At 33.1% G+C, this 22,520-nt stretch overlaps 1 protein-coding gene across 1 annotated transcript in view; it reads right to left on the bottom strand.

Annotated features, from left to right (window-relative positions):
- Nucleotides 1-1,256: 1,256 nt before the first annotated feature.
- LOC127733965 (trichohyalin-like) overlaps nucleotides 1,257-22,520 on the bottom strand; it is a 114,121-nt gene continuing 92,857 nt past the window's right edge. The window contains exons 3-5 of the mRNA XM_052243453.1: nucleotides 12,536-12,692; nucleotides 4,400-4,659; nucleotides 1,257-1,520 (exon numbers count right to left, since the gene is read on the bottom strand). Of these exons, the coding sequence (XP_052099413.1) occupies nucleotides 1,362-1,520; nucleotides 4,400-4,659; nucleotides 12,536-12,692 (576 nt within the window). The 3' untranslated portion in view covers nucleotides 1,257-1,361. The remainder of the gene's footprint in view (nucleotides 1,521-4,399; nucleotides 4,660-12,535; nucleotides 12,693-22,520) is intronic.

Genomic DNA, 22,520 nt, shown 5'->3' on the forward strand with positions numbered 1-22,520 from the left:
TGGTTGGTAAAGAAGGCGAGACATTTCAGCGTGTTCACTCTAGTATCATGAAAATTTTGTAAACATTAATGATTTCCAACGAATTCTTACACAAATGAAGAGCATATTTTTGTGAAGAAGATATTCCAAATTTTTTTACAAAAATCCACACGTGTTTTTCTTTTGAAACAAAAAGGTTAAGTATAAAAACAGGGAGATAGATGTCTGTCCAAAAGATAGAAATATCCAAGAAACCGAAATTTTAAGTAAATGTCTACAATTTTGCCTCCATTTATCTCTAAAGGAGTAAGTTCAGTAAGGGCCATATTTGGCCCCGATTATAAAGTTCAATTTTACAAGATAAAAAATGTTTTAAGTTGACTTAAAGACATCTGAGAAAGTTAAATAGAACTATTTGTGTCAAAGTTTTATTCTAAAGCGTTGATTTTTACATCCCAAATAGGTCAATATAAGAGATTTTGGCAAAATTTGACAAAATTGACCGGATTTCAACCAAATTTAGGACTAGGAAACATAGAGCGCAGGCGTTGACAAACTAAATACTCAAGTTAGACATGTGAAATGTCTTTACAAACATTATTTTAAAAGATTTTTTTGTCGACGTAAGTGCCCATTTTCATTGATTTTTTCGTGGAAAATCAAAATTAGTACTATTTGTGACGTCATGAATAAAACGCAGGAACATAAATTTTCAACAAAAAGGCTTATTTTCTATCTAGTCACTGTATTAGCTATGATTCATTGTGATATTGGTCAATAAATCCTAATTTGAAATTTAAGCTAAAAAAGGGGGCCATTTTTGGGCTTATCGAACCTACTCCTTTAGCACATGAAGGTATATTTTTTATTACATATTTGAATCGACTAGGTGAAAATAGCTTGTATGCAAATTTTTGTAAAAAAATCACCGTGGGATCAAAACTGGATTGTATGCCCTTACCATCAACGTTAGATCAAACATTATAGCGTGAATAAGGATTTCTGATGATCATAACGAGTTCAACCCCTTTTTTGTGTGATTTGTGTTGCTCAATTTGAAGTGGTTTGCGGAAGGTTCTTTCACTATTCGTTTTTTGAGTTGCCATGAATTGTCTCTGACTTCTCCCCTTTTTATGCAGTTGCCTTTGAAACAAATAAATAGTGTATAACATTTTTTTGGTCATTGGATTTATTATGTCAAACCGCAGATGTTTCAGTCATATGTATTTACAAGACGATGGTTTCATTTAACTGTAGTCCAAAACAATGCACTGGTTTAACTTTGATAGTTTCTGTTCTTATCGCATTCATTTTGTCTTCACTATTTCGCTATAAGAGTGTTTTAAATAAAGAAATGTAACACAAAAAATTCCTACTAACTTTTAATGTTTGAGTGTACAACCTAGAAATTCTATTTTGATCATGGGACTTAATCCTTGCCATGTCTCGGGGTATATCCTCATTGATTTAGCTATTACGGGCTTGCTGAAGAAAACTGTTGTTGGGTAGCTCTTCTTCACTATGGTATCTGTTGAAAACATCTGCAATATATATAAATGGCCAGGCCGAGATAATCAAAATAATTAAAATGATTGTTTGCCTTTAATTTTCGTTTAACATCAATATTAATTTTCAAAGACTTTTTTTTTTAACTTTCCTTCATTAACAGTATTTTTTGCCAAACAAATTTCGACCATGTCAAATTTATAGTAGATCTTACTGTGTTGAAGTTTTTTGCTTTTAGTTTCTCTCTATCTTTTATAGTAGTAATAATATGCATTCAAATTTCAGGAAAACACACACACATCGTCAAATTAGTTGCGTGTATTTGAAAGCAGTTTCGAAGGAAAAAAGATAAGCTGATTATAGAACCAGTAAAATATACTATGGGACATAAAGTTCAAAGTTTTGTGTTCTACGGCAAGAATGCCTACACGACGAGGTGGCGTTAGCAATACGCTGCAACGTTATTTTGCGCCAAAAAAACGGTAATGCTATCTATAGCAGTAAAAAGTGAGGTTTTCTGCTTATTTATTAAACAAATAAACACATTTACCTGCATATTTTTTTTTATTTTGAAATCGATTGTGTACTGCTTCGAGAAGGCTTTGTCACAATTGCAAGAAAAAATAAATGATTACCAATATCTCGGAGTTTATTTTTCCCGCCCTTTGACTTTTGCTTAACATAACGCACACTGAATTATATGAGTATAAGCTGCTAAAGCTGCTAAATGAGCACGGATCTTTTAATCGCATATCTTTTGGGATGCTCTCCTGAATTCGGAGATCCGACCATTTCTAGTACACGGATGTGCAGTATTATCTTTTGTGATGCTCTCCTGAATTCGGAGATCCGACCATTTCTAGTACACGGATGTGCCGTATGGTTGTCTTTTGCCGCTTCAAGTTACTAAATACTTAAAACATGGCAATATAAATCGGCAAAACTGAGTTTTGATACTAAATTGAATATCCCCAAATCTGATCTTTGGGATAGCACCCTCTAAACGATGTTCTTGATAGACAAAGGATGTCTTATCTTGCTAGGATTCATGGCCTAGATACAAGTATATTATGTCCATATGAATTTGAAGAGCTTGAGCCCTTAACGTGTCAAAAAAAAAAAATGGCGATTTTGACCATGTTGACTTATTTGAAAATCTTTTTCTGCTAAACATATTTTGGTATTACAGTTTCTCTCTATCTTATATAGTTTCTTAAAAAATATACCAATTTGTAAAAAAAATCATGCAGGGCAAAAACTCTTATAAGGAAGAAGTCAGTTGACAATTTCGGTCATGCTGGTTTCTTTGTATATCTTATTGTGCTTAACTGTTAAACATATTTGCTATTTACAATTTCTCTCTATCTATTACGCATGGTTTCTGCAAAGATGGGTAAAAATCATTAAAGGCAATAACTCCTAAAACGGTTCAATTGAGCATGTTATCCATGTTGCGTTTTATTATGTCTTATTTTGAAGAGCATATTTGCAGTTTCTCTATCTTTTATAATTTCTGCAAAATTGGCAAAATTATTCGTACTACAAAGGCAATAACTTTCGTCCTTCCCTTCGCCTATATCACCCAGCTCAGTCGCTCCGTAATTCTCATATCACGGCTTTGAGACGAGAGCAGTAATAATCAGCTCAGCGATGTAACAATGTTCGAGGAGAAGTTATCAACGACGTCACAATGTGTGAGGAGACATTATCATGAGTATTCTCGTCAAGCGTAAAACTATCAAAAACTGCAATCATCCATATGGTCTATTTTTAGATAAAGCACCTGTTTGTTGATAAATCAAATTCCAGGATACATTTTGTAAACTAGATTCCCTAAAGAACATTCACAAACAATTCGGTAACATATGGCCAAGAATTTTCAGACGAGAACTTTTCGACGACGGATGATGACGCCGACGGGTGCAAAAAAAAAAAATCCGTGGCCATGTGAGCTAAAATTAATTCTGCGACCACCTAATACTTTCATACCATTAACACGGAAATGATCACATCAATAACATAATAAAGGATGTACGCTTCTGAGGAGCCAAATATTTCTAGAATTAAACTTTTTTCTTAACCGGATTTTTGGTTTTATATGACTATAAGAAAGTAACTGATGAAGGAAAAATCATATGGTGGTGCTCTTCTTTTCTTGCTACGGTCATTTGAAAGTACCCATTTTTTATGATTTTTCCGTTTTTCATCAATTTTTTACCCATTTTTGGGCTATTATCATGAAAAAAATCACAATTTCACAATTAGACTTTTTTCTCATACTTCCGCTAATGATGAAGTGGACCAATCTGAATAAATTTAATTTAAAAAATCTATAGGTTGGTATTAATATTAGAAAGTTTTATAAAATTTTGTTGCTTTTTCGTGTCAAATTGACCATGCTGTCAATTTTGTAAATATGGGATTTTTCTCTCTTTTTTTTTTTAAGAAAAAAAAGCATATTATTTCAACTTCTTTGTTATAAATGATTGAAAAAATACATATCTAAGAATTTTGAAGAGAAAAAATTGATATGGGATGTACATATCTTTGGTAAAATCATTTCTTTGTACCCTCACATATTTTCTCAACATTTAGGCTGATGACACTGACCAGATTGGTTATAAAATTTGAAAATTTTATTACTCAAAAACAATTTATTGTAAGCACATAATTTTTTAACAGAGTTTAGTTTGATTATGATATTTTTTATATTCATTAATATTTTCCACTTGTATTACATGTTTTGGAAATAATTCCCGAACGAGATTTCAACGAGACTGAAACCTCAGAAAAATCAATCCTTAACCTAAAAGCATTGATTTGTGTTTTAATTGAACCAATGACTAATTAATTTTGATTTTTTTTTAAACTTTTCAATGGTTTCATATATCCCATGACATCGTTAAACGCTTACCATAATTTCACCATCTTTGTCACTGACAGAATTCCATTTTTCGGAATTGCCAAGATACTGCAAGACAAACTTTGTAATACCGTTATCATGTGGTCCCTGAGAAAACTGCACAGCTTTTATTCTAGATATGGCGTGTTTCTTGAATTTGATGGTAATATAGAACATGCTGTTTTTATCTACGAGTTGTGCATCCATATTGTCGAATTGTAGGCGCTGTAGCTTACCTCCGCCTGTTAGTAGTGGTTCTACGCAAGTTTGTCCTGAATTAACAAATCAATAGAAAAATAAGGATAACATGTTCAAATAGTTTGCCTAATAAAAGTCACTTGTAAACTAATTAATAGATCAAGGTAAGCCTCTGAAGTTGAAAAACACATTGAAAAACCATATACAATAGTGGGAAAACACAAGACTTCCCTAGAACATTTACGAATTCAATGCCATTAAGTTTCCTCGTTTGCCAAAGTTCAGTATTGTACTATTTATTAGCTTACTGTCCATATGTCGTAGCAAATCTAAACTTTTTTTGTGATCGGATATAAACTGCTCAAAAAAAAACATAATTTTATGAGTAAACTTGGATGAGTATTGATAGATACTTTAGTCTGGTAGAACATGATTTATTTATCAGTTGTAATTGGCTTTGAACTTGCGTTCAGTAACTTATTTCGGTGCTTTGTGTCTACTGTTTTTAATGTTAGTTTTTTTTACTTCGTACCGATCTTTTGAGTTAAGGTGGCTCACCCCAATAAGGACCCCCGGTAGAAATTTTTTATTTTCACATATTTTGTAGATTTTTTTATGTTAAATCCAAAAATGCAAAGAAAAAAGAGGGTCGCCAGTCTCTTTTTCCCCTCAAATGGAAGCGAAATGTGCGATTTTGACCCTATTTCCAAACTTTTCCACCTTTTCAACAATAACGCCTACATCAAATTCAAAGACTTTTAGAACCATGTCAGTATGATTATTATGTGAAAAAACAATTAAATTTGATATGTAAACGTTTCCCTTGGTTGTTGTAGACTTAAAAATCCTTTTATTTTCTGATTTATGTCTAAATTTTGCATTTTCTAATTTCAGTTTAAGGCTAAAAATATTGGTTAAATCGATTTTTCGTAAAATTTCCCCGGTAGATTTAAAAAAAAAAGGATATGTCAATGCTTTGAATTTTTCGAGCATTTTAAGGTAAAATAAAATGGGGGTCACCAGGCTTTTAAAAAAGTTACGAGCTTTTGTTTAACCCCTCTACCCCACGAGGTCTGATTTCAATGCACTCCATTAATTACTTTCTTGTGAATTTTTTATTGATGTCTTTAAATAAAAAAATGTTTGTAATTATATCAATGGACGATAGCTGAATATAAATGTGATTAAAATTTTACTGTTTGTTATAAAAAAGCGAAATTTTGATTATTTTGGTGAAATACGGTAATTTTGTCTGACGCGAGTTGCTTCCCTCTAATTTGGCGCCATAATCGGACAACAGAAATTTCAGGGTCGCCATTGCTGAGCAGCATACTGCACTGATAAATAAGACCATGTACGTGCATAACAGACATAGTGGCGAGTAGACAACGATGAAGGTAGAGTCATTACATAAGAAAACATAGATTTGAATTTATCCTGCAATCAGTTAACTATTGTATAAATAACAGGTACACAAATAAATTTTTGCTTTATTTGTACTTGTACAAATACAGTCTCCTGTTACCCCGCTTCCATGATGAGCAAGCGGTAATGTGGATATTTCTTTTTGCGTACCAGTTCATTTTGGGGTCCTCTTCGCGGTCCGCGTTTAAACTATGTTGATTTCTTTGAAAAATTAGAGACAATGATTTAGATTTTAACAACTAATGTTTCAAGTGTTGGATGTAAATTTCAGGATAAAAACAATATATGTACATTGTCGGAAAATATAAAATTTATTTGTACTCGCTACTAAACAGGAGAAAAGCTCGGTGAGCCTCGCTTTTCGTCCTGTTTCTTAAGCTCATACAAATAAATTTTATATTTTCCAACAATGTACATACCATGGTGTGTCAGTGTAAGATCACCCCGATGGCTGGAGGCCAGAGGGTGATCTAACACTGACACACCAAGTCCGAATGGGATAACTATTTTACATCCCAGCTGTTTTAGATTAGACGAAAAACCATTTAAAATCTAGTTTAGAACACCTCACAACCATTATAATATACTTTATATATTACTATATAATATATACCCTGTATGACCCCCGATCACGATGTTTAAATATGAAACCATGTCAACTCGCCCCACTGGCCAATCGGCCCACTCTTGTTTACCAACTCGCCCCACTTATGAAAAAGGATAAAATCCCATTGAACAATCAGTCTGACAATTCGCCTTATTTATGAAAAGGGTTAAAATCCCACTGAATAAAGGTCTGCCAACTCGCCCCACTTATGAAAATATATTGCTTCCTTTAAATATGTCAAATTACTGAGAGTTTGTATCCATTTATCCTGGTGTAGGGGTATGTGTCGTGAGTTGATATGCCAAAGGTCTTGAGTTCGAATCCCAGCATAGACAATGGATTTTTTTCTACATAAATTTTGAAAGTGTGTCTTTTCTCCATTAATATTTCTAAGTTTTATTTTGGATTTGGCATTCCCGCCTAATGTTTCAAAACAAAGGAAAGCATGCAAAACAAAGAAACTCAAGCTGGGGTGATCTGGTAGGGATGATCAGGCTCAGATCACCCCTGGTTGAACAAAGGATGTAACAATGAATTATCAAATGCTAAACTTGACTGCAGTTCAGTGTACATAATTTGGAAATTGTTTCTTTTTCTTTGTATGTTTTAGATACGAAAAGTGGGCTCATTTTTCGTCAGGAGTAACATGGTTTAAAATAGGGTACATTTGGCATTAAATGGTTATTTCAAAAAAGGGTTTGTCATATTTACTAAGTACTCCTGGTAGAAATGTGTACATTTTTCAAAATTGAAAAAAAGACAGCATCACCCAAAAAACATGTTTATAATTGAGCAGTTAAAATAGAAGTGTATACAACCGAAGCGATATCCAAGAAGAAGGGGAATTAATGGACAAAAGACAAACTCGGGAACGAAAAAGACACACATGGACAAACAGCAACATTTAACATTGAAAACAAAAAAGAAATGAGAAACACGGACCCCGAAAAAACTGGGGCGACCCCAGGTGCTCCGGAATGAACTTCGAAACAAGAACACAAGCCATTCCAATAAATTAATCCTATTCACTAGGTAATATCCTTTTTCAGTTGAAAAAAACAAAAGATAAGGGGAATACGACACATCAGACATGACAAAAACTTATTTTTCTGAATTGAGCGACTCGGGCTCCTCTAAGGCACATACCATTTGATTTTCTGGGGGCCTGGGAATTTTTAGAACAAAATATTCCGGCTCTGATTTGTCATAAAAAATTTCTTTAAAAAAAAAAGATTTTCCCCAACAAAATTTTATTGCGTTTATTAAAGGCATTGGCAAAAATAATCCGGCTCAGGTATACATGTTAACAGCCCCCCCTCCCCCCCCCCCGAAAATTAAACGGTTTGTTCCTAAAACTAAAAGCATGGACCAGATGCCTTCTCTGTTTTTCATGAAATACTGGCCGAGTCGTTAGAGATGTGTCTAAAAATTTCGTTGAAATTTATGAAGTCCGTGACGGAATTCCCAGAAAGTAGAAATCCTATTTGTAAAACAAACGAAATTAATGTCCTCGTGCATTCACTAAACTGTCAATTACATGGAGGCGTAACAAAGAGGCGGAGTTTAAATCATGGTTTAACATAAAAAATATCAGATTATACTATAGTTCAAGCTCCGCCTATCTACACAAAGTACGTCATGATTCTTTATAATGGAATAACATATCAATCTTTATATTAAACCATGGTTTTTCAGAAACCGAACTATTAAGCAGGTTATTACGTAAAAACTTCAAAGGAAAAATGCCGTATTATGTTACAAAACATATTTGACACTAACATCATATTGGAATCATTGAAGCGCGCGAAGAGGGACGTTATAATTTACCGCTTTTTGTCAAGCAGAAAACAACGTCACGGTGCTTTTATGTCATAATCCAGCAGCATTAGCTAATGCGCACAAACAAGTTGCTTTCTTTAAAAAAAGAAATGCAATCGTAAACCCAAATGCTTGCTTGGCATTAGATATAAGATAATTGTTTAAAAAAAAAGATTTATTGTTTTATATCATTTTTGTTATATAAGAATTAGAAACTGACAGTGACTGTTTACTTAAAGTAAATACTGTTCAATGTGGGGTGAAATATTCTTGTTAATGTTATGCTTAGGGTAGCAAGCATTGGCAATTTTAAGTTCTGTGCTTTGTGTATGCTCTTAAAAGTTTTAGATGACAAACCTCTTTTGTTAAAAACAAACACTTTTAAAACCTTTAAATCGCTTTGAAGATATTTTCCGGATGTCCCTTTTTATTTTGATGTTTTCTTATATTTTAAAGAGGTCATGAAAAAAGGCCTGCAAGTTTAATTGTAAATATATACAATTTGAATCGCACTGTATCCTCCTCACCTTGATGACCGAAACCAATTCATTAAAAAAGATATTTATAACCTAGACAAAACAGCTTACACCTTGTACTTATAAACAAACAAACAAAATTGAAAACAACAAAAAAACTAACATGGTCAAACCTGAAATTACCACTAATCGGTTTACCCATCACCTAAATATGATTTTGTTTAAGGTCACATTTATGAACTGTTGTAAGGTGTTCCTTTTTGTCGAGCCTAGGTTAAAGTTTTTTTTAAATTTTAATAACTTTCTTATACTATCCTGGATTTGTACCAAACTTGGACAGAAGCTTGTTTTTGATTAAAAGCTAGTATCTAGAAGGAAATTTTTTGTTAAAATTTTGTACCTGTTTATCTATATTTTACTTATAAATGGACTTAGTTTTTCTTCCAGTTAACATTATATACAGTCTGAAGTTAAATTTTTTAGATTTATAAACTATCCTGGATTTTTCCTAAACTTGGACAGAAGCTTCTTAAAATGAAAAAAAATAGTATTGAGAGGAATATTTAATTGATGTTTTTCCTCATTTTAGTTGAGCCTGCGATTTACAGCAAAAGTAGGCGAGACACTGGGTTCCGCGGAACCCTTACGATTTTTTTTTATCTGAACACGATTTTTTTCATTAGATATTAAAGGGTGTCTAGCTTTTACATGGTAAAATTACACTACTGTCTTATGGTATGTATGCATGCCAAGAAATTGCCTCCGTTGAACATGTTGAAATTTTGCAAACATCCCATAGAGCAAATTACATGGATGATTAATTTTGACCATTTGGTATATGGCTGTGTTTTAAGTGAGACGTATACGCGGGTCATAAATTAATTTATTGAATGAAATCAAATCTTTAACTACTAATGGATGCCGTAGGAGGCCGACCGGAATTTTTAGCGAGGATTTCTTGGCATGTAACAGATAGAAAACGCAGGGTAAACATTCATAGAACAAAGACAAGGGGCAGTGGCAAATATTTCATGTATATTTTGAACACAAAGAGGATTTCCCCGGTACCCTTTGCCAAAAATAATCTTCTTTTTCTTCTATTTGCCAACGGACTTTATGTTATGAATTGTAGTTCCACAGGGAATATTTCCTTCTAATGAACTCTACATCTGAAAAGTTTGATTTTTTTTTTATTTAATTGAAAGAGAGAAAAACAAATGTAAGACAAATTGTGAATGGTCTTTCTTCCTTTCTCCCGTAAATTCTTTTAAACCAGATGTATTCATAAGCACATGTCCCAAGTCCGAAGCATGTTGTTTAGTGGTTGTCTTTTTTTGGTGCAGTTCATATTTGCTTTTTGTTTCTGGTTTGAAGTTAAATTAGATCTGTTTGTTTTTTCCTGTTTAAATTGTTTGATAAGTGTTTTGGGGCCTTCGGTAGGATGCTGTCCAATGTGAGCCAAGCTGTTGTGTTGAAGGCTGAATTATAACCTATAATTGCTAATTTTGACTACACTGTGTTTTGATGGAGAGTTGTCTTCCTACCACATTTAAAAAGATATTCCCTGACATTTGACAAATCCATTAGAATAATCTAGATATTGAAATTGAACTGAAGTTGCCTAGTAGGTTTCTTACATTGACCCGGCTATCGTTTTTCTCTCTTGCTGGATAGTTTTATACTGGTCATTTGGGGGCACTGTGTAGCCTACTGATCAGTGAGATGGCTCAAAATCTTCTTACACTGTTTTACATTTTCGTACTTAATATATTAAAACCGAAAATCCATCATCTGATCGTCTTTAAGAAATAATAAATTATTTATTTTTATTTTGACGAACATTTTGAAGAGCATTAATTACTACAGGCCGAACATATAGTTAGATAATCTGTTCCCTGACCAAGATAACTATAAATAGAAATTAATTTTTCTTATCTCTGCCTGCATCTGTCATCACTCGGTGTCTATTAATTAATAGACATTTGATAAGGAAATAGCGTTGCAATATTTAAACAAAGAAAATTGTAATTTTAAAGAAAATAAAAACTATTCAAGGACGTATATCAATTTAGATTATATACGTCCTTGGTCTATCCTAGACGTAAAATTTCAATAAAGAGCAAGAAAGACTTCATTTTAATTTCAGTATTGTCTTTTAGTTAGTCCCACAAGGACGTTGAGGTATGACAATTATGAAATAGCCTGCTTCGTACATTATGTACATTTTCCCTAGACTCGGAATCTTAAGTGAAATGCTAGTAATACTTCTTTTATAGATTTTAGTTTTAACAAATCTCGTTTCGAATATAAATCGCATTGTTTACGTGAAATCTTATCTCATATCTAAACACAGCTGGTTTCAACGTTTGACTCTAATTAGAATAACTACGCGTATATGTAAGGTAAATATTAGCAGCTTGTAATTGTGCAAGGAAGTATTCAAATGCTTATTAAAGTAGCTTGCGTCAATATAAATTTCGCATCATATATGTAACATATCTCTATAGCAACTTTAAGATGCTAATGATTCAACAGGTCAAATAATAAGCTATTGCGCATGTATATGAAAGGTGGCCATAGAAAGAAACAGATGTATTCCGAATAACATCCGGTGTTCCGAAAGACTACGGACATCGTCCAATATATACTGCGTAAACCCTCAGGGGTTTACGCAACAATAAGGCTGTTTTGTAAACTATAAGCGTTATCCTCTTGTAGCCCTTTACGTGTGCCTAAGCTATAATAAATTGTCTTAAATATTTCAAACACAACATAAATTATTCACGTAAAGGAGAAGCGTCAGTAACCCCAAATAGCGGCCCTGTAAAGGTGTTTTTTTTAAACTTTAGTTGTTTGAGTAAATCTAAGTGTATGTATTGCTCAATAATTTAATTTTGGATGTAACGCGTCTTCTGATTGGCTGGCGTTATTTTGTTTATCAGCTCATAGACATAATTTTGTCATGTGACCGTGATGTCAACAACTTTTTTTCATGGTTTACTCTGGTTTAAAATTGAATTTATAATTAAATTATAAGAAATGACTGTAATATTTTTTCTGTCTATTCGAAATAACATGCGGGTTATTCAGTGTGCACCACATTTTTTATGTTATTTCTTCATAGACAGACAAAATATTACAGTCATTCCTTAAATGTATTATATTTTCAGCAATATTAATTTTAAATTGTTATCTCTCAAAGTCCTGTCCTACGAATTTCCTTTAAAAATGATATGTTAATGCGGGGAAATGATATAAAACTTGTAGCTGATAACAAATTGCGTTTTTTATAGTTTTTTTTATAGTATAAATAGTCCAATCTTTGCACAGCATGACAAAATTAAGACTTTTTATACAGGACTATCAATTTGCTTTAAACATCTTGTTAATTTTAAAAGTTACATAAATCATCAAATACAGTATCGCATGCTTAAGATGCTTGGACAATTCATAAAAATCCGTGAGATCACCCATTTACGTAACTGTTACCTTACACGAACATCAATCAATCAATCAATCATATCAACAAGATTTTATGTCAAATCAGTGTTGAATTTGTGTTGTGTTTTTTTTCTTATTTTCTTGACTAAACTTTCTATTTTGATAACAAAAAAAAAATCTTACCTTCTAAACTACAAGATAAAAAGTTGACGTGGAGAAGTGGTTCGCCTGACCATTGATCTGGATAGATACGAATGTCGGTTGTTCTTAGGGGTACAGGTAGGCGAAATGTCATCGGTTTTGAACATGAATTCCTCGATTGCTGGCCCATATCAAACACCTGAAATATATTGTTTATAGATATAAGAAGATGTGGTATGAGTGCCAATGAGACAACCCTCCATCCAAGACAAAGTTTATAAAAGTAAACCATTATAGGTCAAAGTACGGTCTTCAACACGGAGCCTTGGCTCACACCGAACAGCAAGCTATAAAGGGCCCCAAAAATTACTAGTGTAAAACCATTCAAACGGGAAAACCAACTGTCTAATCTATATAAAAAACGAGAAACGAGAAACACTTATGAACCACATCAACAAACGACAACTACTGAACATCAGATTCCTGACTTAGGACAGGTGCAAACAATTGCAGCGGGTTTAAACGTTTTAATGGTACCAAACCTTCACCCTTATCTGAAACAATAGTGTAACATCACAACATAGAAAAACACACTATAAAATATCAATTGAAATGGTTTAACTCAATCAAAAGACATATTAACAACCGGTGAACATACACTGAACAAATAAATTTGATCTATGATACAATGCAAATACAAAATAAATAAACTAACGGAAAAATAATTAAAGTAAAATGTTATACCGCTGTGAAATTGTAAACAATTTAAGAATCAAAGTACTGAAGTACTGAACATCGGATGACCACAAGTTCTTGAGGATGGTCAAAAGCACTTGTCTCAGAAAAAAAACAACATATCTCTTTACCTGAAACTGAGGTTAATGTACAGAGATATATTTTTTTCTGAGACAAGTTCGTGCGTGGATGATGAATAAATGACAGGAAATTCATCTTCACCGTAATAACTACATGTATTATATTGTAGTGATACAAATCAGTATATATTATATTAAAATAACAGTTACATACATATATGATTTGCATCCATTTGTATATCATTCTATTCTACTATTCTAATAATAGTGCAATGCAAGTGCATGGTGGACACTTTTCTGTAAAAATTCGATTTTTCTAAGATTGGATACGAGTAGGCATTCATATTTTCCCGCAAAAACAATTACAGAGTTACCGGTCCTTCAAAACGTTCTTTGAGATATTCTTCCGCATGCTTTAACACAATTTTTCGGTACGTGTGCATTGATATTATCAATGATTTTTTACTTATATATATATATATCTAACTACAAAACATTTTCATATTATTAATTTATGTTGTAAACAAAAATATTTTTATCAGTATTCATTGAAGAGATGTATTTATATCAAACGATACGGAATGTTATTTTGCATTCGTTTATGTGCGCATATTTATCATGTTTATAGATCGGTTACAAACCCAAAACTAATTTACATAATGGAAATCTAGGCGATAGCAATACATCGGGATGACCTCAAGGTCATCGCGATGTAAAAACAATATACTTGAACAAAAATATCAGCCATTTGCAATTACTTTAAACACAGGTAAATAAAAATAATTTTGTTAGGTATACGTGTACAGTTCAGATAGAGAAAGGAAATATTTTTACAAAATAAATAATTTTAATGTTCATAGTACGAAGAAGTGAAAATTTATAGTAATACCAAACATAAAAATGTTTGAATTTGTTGTTATGAATTAATGTTATGAATTAATACTGTCGTTTATTTTTCATATGAATTAAATATTGATATAGCAAACATCTACTAGAAAATGTTTACATGTATTAACTTATATTAGATTTATATCACGTTTGATTTAAGGTGGCTGGGCCCTTTAGCAGTGCGCATATATGTTTCTGACGACGAGCGCCTTGGAAACGGTCGCTTTGAGGGGTTTTCTCAAAAATAGTTTTGACGACATTGGAACGCGGGCGTGTATGAGAGCACCCTTTCCTAATGTCAACAAACCATGCAAAACGTTCTACAAAATAGGAAATACATACGGTCAGAACTACAGAGTGGTTTGTTCATTTTTCACATAAAAAGGACAGAATTATACATGATATATTAAAGCATAACATTAAAAAATAAGAAAATATAAATATTGACATGTACGACGGTATATGGTGCGTTCGCTCCAAAAACACATTCTCACCCTACACGTTCGCCCCTTGGACCCGTTCGCACCCTATTTTCATTTAAATACTGGTTGAATACATCAAAAGATGTCTTTTAGATGTATTAGTATATATATGAAACGCGATGTTTAACCGTAAACAAAGGGTAGCGATGTAAACAACTGCATGTCACCTTACGGCTTCTAAAAACAAGTAAAACCCATATAGTATGCTATAGTATAAAGGCATCGGGGTTCATCTGCACGCTATAAATAATAAATAAATAAATAATTAATAAATAAGCTTTATTTAGAGTCAGCAAAGTATACAAACAGAGTCAACATTAGCTCTAATGAGCTTTTTAACCGTTTTATCCGTTTGGCGTATTATTACATTTTGTTACTGTCATAAATCTCTTTTTTACTTGAAATATCTTCATTTCCAAGTATTGGTAGGATCTTATCCCGGAGTATGTGAAATATTTTCCCACTGCAAAATTTTGATAATAGTTACGTATTTTTTATTTGCCAAAAATTTTTGAACATAACAATTCCGGAGTATGTGAAATATTTTAACACTGCACAATTTTGATAATAGTTAAGTATTTTTTATTTTCCCAAAAAATTTTGGACATTACAATTTTCAAACAAAGACTAAATACTTGACAGTCACACATAACATTTTTATTTAACGATTTATATACTTTATCAAATAATGGGCACGAAAATATCTAACAAATTATCTCGTTTCATGATTCTATGATTTTAGGAAATCTAGTCCTATAACATGAGACCTCGGGGCCAATTTTTTTCTATTTAGGATATTTTCCTTTTACTTATTTTGCTATTTGTTAATTTTCTATTTTCTGTTGTATCTACATGTATCAATATGCCAACAGAGTTCGCATTAAAGAAAAAAAAGAGGAAATAACAGCGTAAAAACTAAAATAATTGATTAAGAATTAGTTATTATAATAGACTAACGGAACTCGAGCAACACATTTTTTGCTTTACGCAGAAACAAAAAAAAAAAACACCGGACACTTCAATAATTTGCAGTTTTCCACCTTTGATCATGTAGATGAAAACTGGTCAATGGCAACCGGGACCTTACTAGTATTCCGACCTTATATATCGGTATATGCTATTATCCCTCAATACCGCATGCTTTGCGGAGAAGCGCAAAATATTTGGTTTGACTAAGTCGGGATTTTGCCTAGGACACACATCCGCAGTCTACCGGGCAGTTCCAAACACTACCAGTTAAAGACATTATATATAAACAAAATCTATACTACTTACTAGGTTCAGGAAAAGTTGGGATTGTAATTTTAAAACTCAGCCCAGTACACAGGGACGCTATATTAGTCGGTGATATTGGCAAACTTTAACTTCTGTCTTGCTTTTTGATATGCGTTTTTTTTCAAAAGGGGAGCTAATAAGAAAAGTTCTTGATTTAAAAAAATTAAAGTGGAGTGTGTCATTGCGGCAAGAATTATGTATGACAACTTTTTAATGATGTGTGATCACTGGTTTGACCCACCTGCTAGCTGCAAAGAAACGTAATTATCGGCCTATGATGATAATATGGAGATGAAATTTTTTTTTTAATATTGACTTTTAAATTTGAACTTTGGTGAAGTGAATAGTTGTCTCATTGGCAATCATACCACATCTCCTTATTTTCATATCGTAGGGTATAAAAATATGACTTACCTAATCTGACAGATAATCCCTTGCCGGGGGGGGGGGGGGGGGGGGGGAGGAGGAGGGGGAGGGGGAGGAGGGGGCACTTCAATACTTAATTGATAGGGGGTGCCGCTGGGGCCCACCTTATTCATATAATCTATATTTCAAAAATGTATACCTTTTCATATATTGCGTAGGTAAAATTTAACCTTTTCCCGATAATGCTTGGGTTTCATGTAGTATAATGTAAGACTAGAATACCAAAAAGTTAAAAGAGAAAATTTGGTTGATAAAATCACACCCGGGAACACCAAGAAAGATGACAGACGAAGAAGTTATGGAAACTTTATTGACCTTATCATATATTTTTGATAGTTTTCCCGACCTATTCACATATTTTCAAGCTTGAAAAGGTGACCTATTCCAGCGGAAAGTCATATCACCTTGAATAAAGGAAGTGCCCCCTCTCCGAGATAAATACGCAGTCTCGTAGGGTTAAAAGGAGGAATTTTGTTCATAACAAGCATGCATTGTCCATTCATTTTCTAGTGGCAGTCCATATAATTTTAGTGTTAACAAGAGTGCACAAGCTGAAATGTCTCACCTGCTTTACTAATCATCATTCATGATTGGTTTTATGTTGATATTCCTAAAGATAAAGTTTTACTACAAGTATCAGAAAAAATTAATATTATCAATGATCATGAAAATGATCAGATAAACCAATCCAAGCCAGCCTTACACAGTGGCGGAACCAGAATTTTTCATGAAAAGGGGGGGGGGGGGGGGGTAACTGCTTAAGAGAGGCCTGATCCAGTCATGCTTCAGTGATTCCCTATATAATCAACCAATGGGCTCTCCCCATAAATCCGCCTCTTTTACAATCACCCCATCAACCAAATATTTTGAAACATATATATAGTATGCCAGTAACAGACAAAACCATGAACATGAGGTTAAGTTCAGGCCCCGGCGCAATAAAACTTTTATTTTCTGAGTAAAAAAATATTCTCAGAATGAATTATATTACTCAGCTAATTCTGTATTAAAGACAACTGCATATATTGCAGTTTGTGTATCATGAATTGTGTTTGCAGCAAAATTCACTACAGACAGCAAAAAAAAATTAATTCAGCTCTATTAAAATTCATTTTTTGAAACATTTTTTATTTTTATTCCTCAAATGTCTATGAGATCAAGTTTATAAAACATTTATTAGCATTGTTAATTTCAGTATACTAGTAATTGTTGACATGTATACATCATGTACATGTACAATCATTAGCTGATCAGCTCTATATTTTCATTGTTTTTATATCAATATTCTTCTTCAGTGTTTTTTATAAGACTCAATAATCTGTATTCATCATTGGGACAGGTAGGTAAAGTAGGTCCTTTTGATCTTGGATTTTTTTATGGATTTAGACAGCACTAAAGCATATAGTTCCAAATTATAGTTGATCTTGGCTTCTTAAGTGGATTCTGACAACACATTGCATATAGACACCAAGTGTAGATGATCTTGGGTTCTCTCATATGGATTCTGACAGTACTTTGATTATACATGTAGTTCCAAGTATTGTTGATCTTGGCTTCTAATGTTGGTTGTTCTTAAGTTTCAGCACTTAACATATACATGTAGTTCCCAATTGCAAGCCAAGATGATACTGGCTTCTCCTGTAAATTCTGTCAGTACTTTGCCAATAGTTTCTATGTAAAGTTGAACATTCCAGGATCTTTCACAACAAATCACTCCTTCCTCTTACATGTACTTGAAGCCTGAAATTAAATGTCAGAGTAATTCTGTCAGATAATCAATCATCATTGCAATTTAAAAGCATAATCTAATTCTCATTTTAAATAAATGGGGAATGTGTCCATGGGACACAGATGATGCCCCCGCTTGCATATAAAGTTATAAAGGAGCATAACTAAAGAACGGTAAGAGTGACACTACCCAACTTTTTACTTGATCTGAGTTTTGTTGTAATAAGTAATGTGTATAAGTTTCATAACATTTGGATGAGGCAAACTAAAGTAGGAGAACGGAAATAAAAAAATCAGCAATTTTTCCATTTGTAAAGGGGCATAGTTCTAGAACAGTAAAAGTGACACCACCAAAAAAAAATCAAATTTGATCTGTGTTTGTTGGTAATAAGCATTTTGTATAAGTTTCATAACATTTGGTTGAGGCAAACTGAAGTTAGAGAACGGAAACCAATTTTGGGACGTACGTACAGACAGACCAGGGTAAAACTTAATGCCCCCTCCACTACGGCGTAAACAAATGAAGAATTTGTGGCAACAATAATGAGCAAACAAAATAAAATTACATGCACAGCAAGTGTAAATAGTGATTTTGTTTTTATATGTTGAATACAGACTTTTCGGGGCATGCTGTTTCGCTGCCAGTAATTGTAAACAAATTGTGATCAAGACGAATCCATCAATAAAATGATGTATTGCCTCGTACTGTAGTGGTTATTATTTACAAATTAGGCCATTTATATTCTCAAGAAAACAAACGAAACAATCGAACCCCTTGAGCGGGTGGACAGGGGGTAAGGGAACATGGGAATGAGGGATCAGGAAGCAAGAAAAGGGGTTATCATGTGCTGGTCCGTTAGTTAGCCTGGTCTGAAGTGAAAATAAAAGTAACTAATTTGGTAGAAGTAAATCTTATGAAGATTATAAATAGAAAAACCCTTTGATCTCTTGTGAGTCACTTTATTTTTAAACAATAAAAATTAACTTAATATATCTTTATTTTATTGTGTTATAGAACTATACTGACAAAAGCATGATTTAGATTAAAGGAAGGGTACACACAGACTCAGGGTGGGAATGTAAAAGGGATGAACGTGAATTGGAGCGAACATGATTTTGGGTAAAGGACAAGAATTCGAAAAGAGGGGGATGAATAATCTGGGAATTTTGCCATTTTTTTGCCTGGGAGCAAGGGGGATGGAAGTAGAAGTTAGGGGAGAAAATTTTAGAGTAAAAGGGAAGAGAAATGGGAGTTGGGGATAGGGAGTGGGAATCATGAACCCCTGTCCGAGGGAAGTTACCCCATTTTACTAGTCATTATAGACGATAACGATAAATATTTTACTCCATTTGACCCTAACGTGGCTACGAAATTAGATTTTACGATTATACATAGAACAAAAATTTAGCCCATGCAAGGTTTCAGCCGCAGTGATTTTCTACAGTAGCGAGTATTTTGAGATAACCCCCACTTTGTATTTTTCGTGATACTGATAACATTTGACTGTCTAATATATTAAAATCTATGTTTTTTTATGTAATGACTCTACCTTCATCGTTGTCTTTTCGCCACTATGTCTGTTATTCATGCACATGGTCTTATTTAGCAGTGCAGTATGCTGCTCAGCAATGGCGACTCTGAAATTTCTGTTGTCCGATTATGGCGCCAAATTAGAGGGAAGCAACTCGCGTCAGACAAAATTACCGAATTTCACCAAAATAATCAAAATTTCGCTTTTTTATAACAAACAGTAAAATTTTAATCACATTTATATTCAGCTATCGTCCATTGATATAATTACAAACATTTTTTTATTTAAAGACATCAATAAAAAATTCACAAGAAAGTAATTAATGGAGTGCATTGAAATCAGACCTCATGGGGTAGAGGGGTTAAACAAAAGCTCATAACTTAAGCCTGATGACCCCGTTTTTATTTTACATTAAAATGCTCGAAAAGTTTGTAGCTTTGACATATCCGTTTTTTTTTAAATCTACCGGGGAAATTTTACGAAAAATCGATTTAACCAATATTTTTAGCCTTAAACTGAAATTAGAAAATGCCAAATTTAAAAATAAATTTGAAAATAAAAGGATTTTTAAGTCTAAAACAACCAAGGGGAACGTTTACATTTCAAATTTAATTGTATTTTCACATAATAATCATACTGACATGGTTCCAAAAGTCTTTGAATTTGATGTAGTCGTTATTGTTGAAAGGGTGGTAAAGTTTGGAAATAGGGTCAAAATCGCACATTTCGCTTCCATTTGAGGGGAAAACGAGCCTGGTGACACCCTTTTTTCTTTGCATTTTTGGATTCAGCATAAAAAAATCTACAAAATAAGAGAAAATAAAAAAAATTCTACCGGGGGTCCTTATTGGGGTGAGCCACCTTAAAATGACAGTTTGAATTTTGTATTCAATATTGATTCTAAAAGATTACCGAAGCATCAAAAGTCTGCAAGAATCGGGAATCAAAGCATATACAATACGATCGTCAAAATAAATTTACAAAACTATATTTGCATGCTGATGGACAAAAGAATATATATTAAACAGTCTGCCAGAATCGGGAATCAAAATATATACAATAAGATCGTCAAATAATTGTTGTTTCTTGATGACAAGATATTTTTTTAGAGCTCTTTTGAGATTGCTGATATATATTGACGGCTTTTTGTCTCGCTTGACGGAGTCAAACAGCGAGACATAAGTATGCTGTTTCCGGTGTCGTCGACGGCGGCGGCGTCTACGATGTATTAGTTTTGTGATTAGGTCTAGTTTGTGGTGAACCACAAGTTGTAGGTCAATCATATTTGGTATACAGTTGTATTAGCATTGGCACATCTCATTTCCATGGAGATTATTTGGCCTTGCCCCCTCAGTCATGGTCTATTGACTTTGAAACTTTTGCTTATTTTACATGTATTAGTTTGTGATTAGGTCAGTTTATGGGGAACCATTAGCGGTAGGTCAGTGATATTTGGTATACAGTTGGGGAACCATTAGGGTAGGTCAGTGATATTTGGTATACAGTTGTATTAGTATTAGCACATCTCATTTCCGTGGAGATTATTTGGCCCTGCCCCCTCAGTCATGGTCTATTGACTTTGAAACTTTTGCTTATTTTACATGTATTAGTTTGTGATTAGGTCAGTTCAAGGGGAACCATTAGTGGTAGGTCAATGTTAATTGGTATTCAGTTGTATAAGCATTAGCACATCTCATTTCAATGGTGAATATTTGGCCCCATCCCCTCAGTCATGGCCTATTGACTTTGAAACTTTTGCTTAGTTTACATGTATTAGTTTGTGATAAGATCAGTTTAAGATGAACTGCTAATGTTAAGGCAATGATATTTGGTATGCCAAATTATTGGCATTTGTGAGTATCGTTTCCATGGAGATAATATAGCTCCACCCCACCCCCACCCCCCTTTCATGGTTCATTGACTTTGAAACTTTTACATAGTTTATAAGTTAATGTTTGTGTTAAGGTTTGTTTAAAGGGAACAACTTATAATAAGTCAATGATATTTGGTATGCAGTTGTATAAGCATTGGCGCATCTCATTTACATGGAGATGGTTTAGCCATATACCTCAGTCATGGTTCATTGACTTTGAATATTAGCCTAATTTGTTAAGTATTGCCATTTTAATTTCAACATTTGCATAATCAAAATTACAAAAAAGCCAGACATATCTCTGTGATAGCAGTTTATTTATTACATAAATGTAAACATTTGTTTTGTTAAAAAATGGTTATATGTTTAACTACAAGAACAAATGAATACAAAATATGCAAGTAATTCAAAAAAGGGATTAGGAAACAAGACCAGTACTCTTACATAAATTCATCACCCTAAGTTTAAAAATAATTTTACAAAACTCTTTTACAAAACTATATGTGCATGCTGATAGGCAAAAGAATATATATGAAACAAAATACATTTAATGAATACTAAAAACTAAATAATTATAGAATAACTAATCGAAGAATTCAAATATCGAGTGACCGAACAACACATTTATTAACGAATGCGCGCAGCGCATGATTTAATTATCAGTGTTGTTCGGTCACAAGTTGAATATTTTTCGATATTTGAATTCTTTAAGTAGTTGTTCTTTTTATTACATTGATAGTGTGGTTTTAATGCAAATAAAGTAATAACTACAAGGAACTATATCTTTTTCTAAGGAAATGCCTCTACAAAATCAGGAATATGACAGATGTTTTCCATTCGTTTGATGAATTTGAGCTTTTGATTTTGTCATTTGTTGAGGGACTTTCCGTTTTGAATTTTCCTTGGAGTTCGTTATATCCACGAGGAACCAGTAATGACGCACCGAAGGTTGTTTTTGTCTCTGCATTTAATCCACTATTTAAAAGAATAAGAAAAACGGAATGGAAT

This window comes from Mytilus californianus, unplaced genomic scaffold, assembly GCF_021869535.1.
Source record: "Mytilus californianus isolate M0D057914Y unplaced genomic scaffold, xbMytCali1.0.p SCAF_3, whole genome shotgun sequence".
NCBI lineage: Eukaryota > Metazoa > Mollusca > Bivalvia > Mytilida > Mytilidae > Mytilus > Mytilus californianus.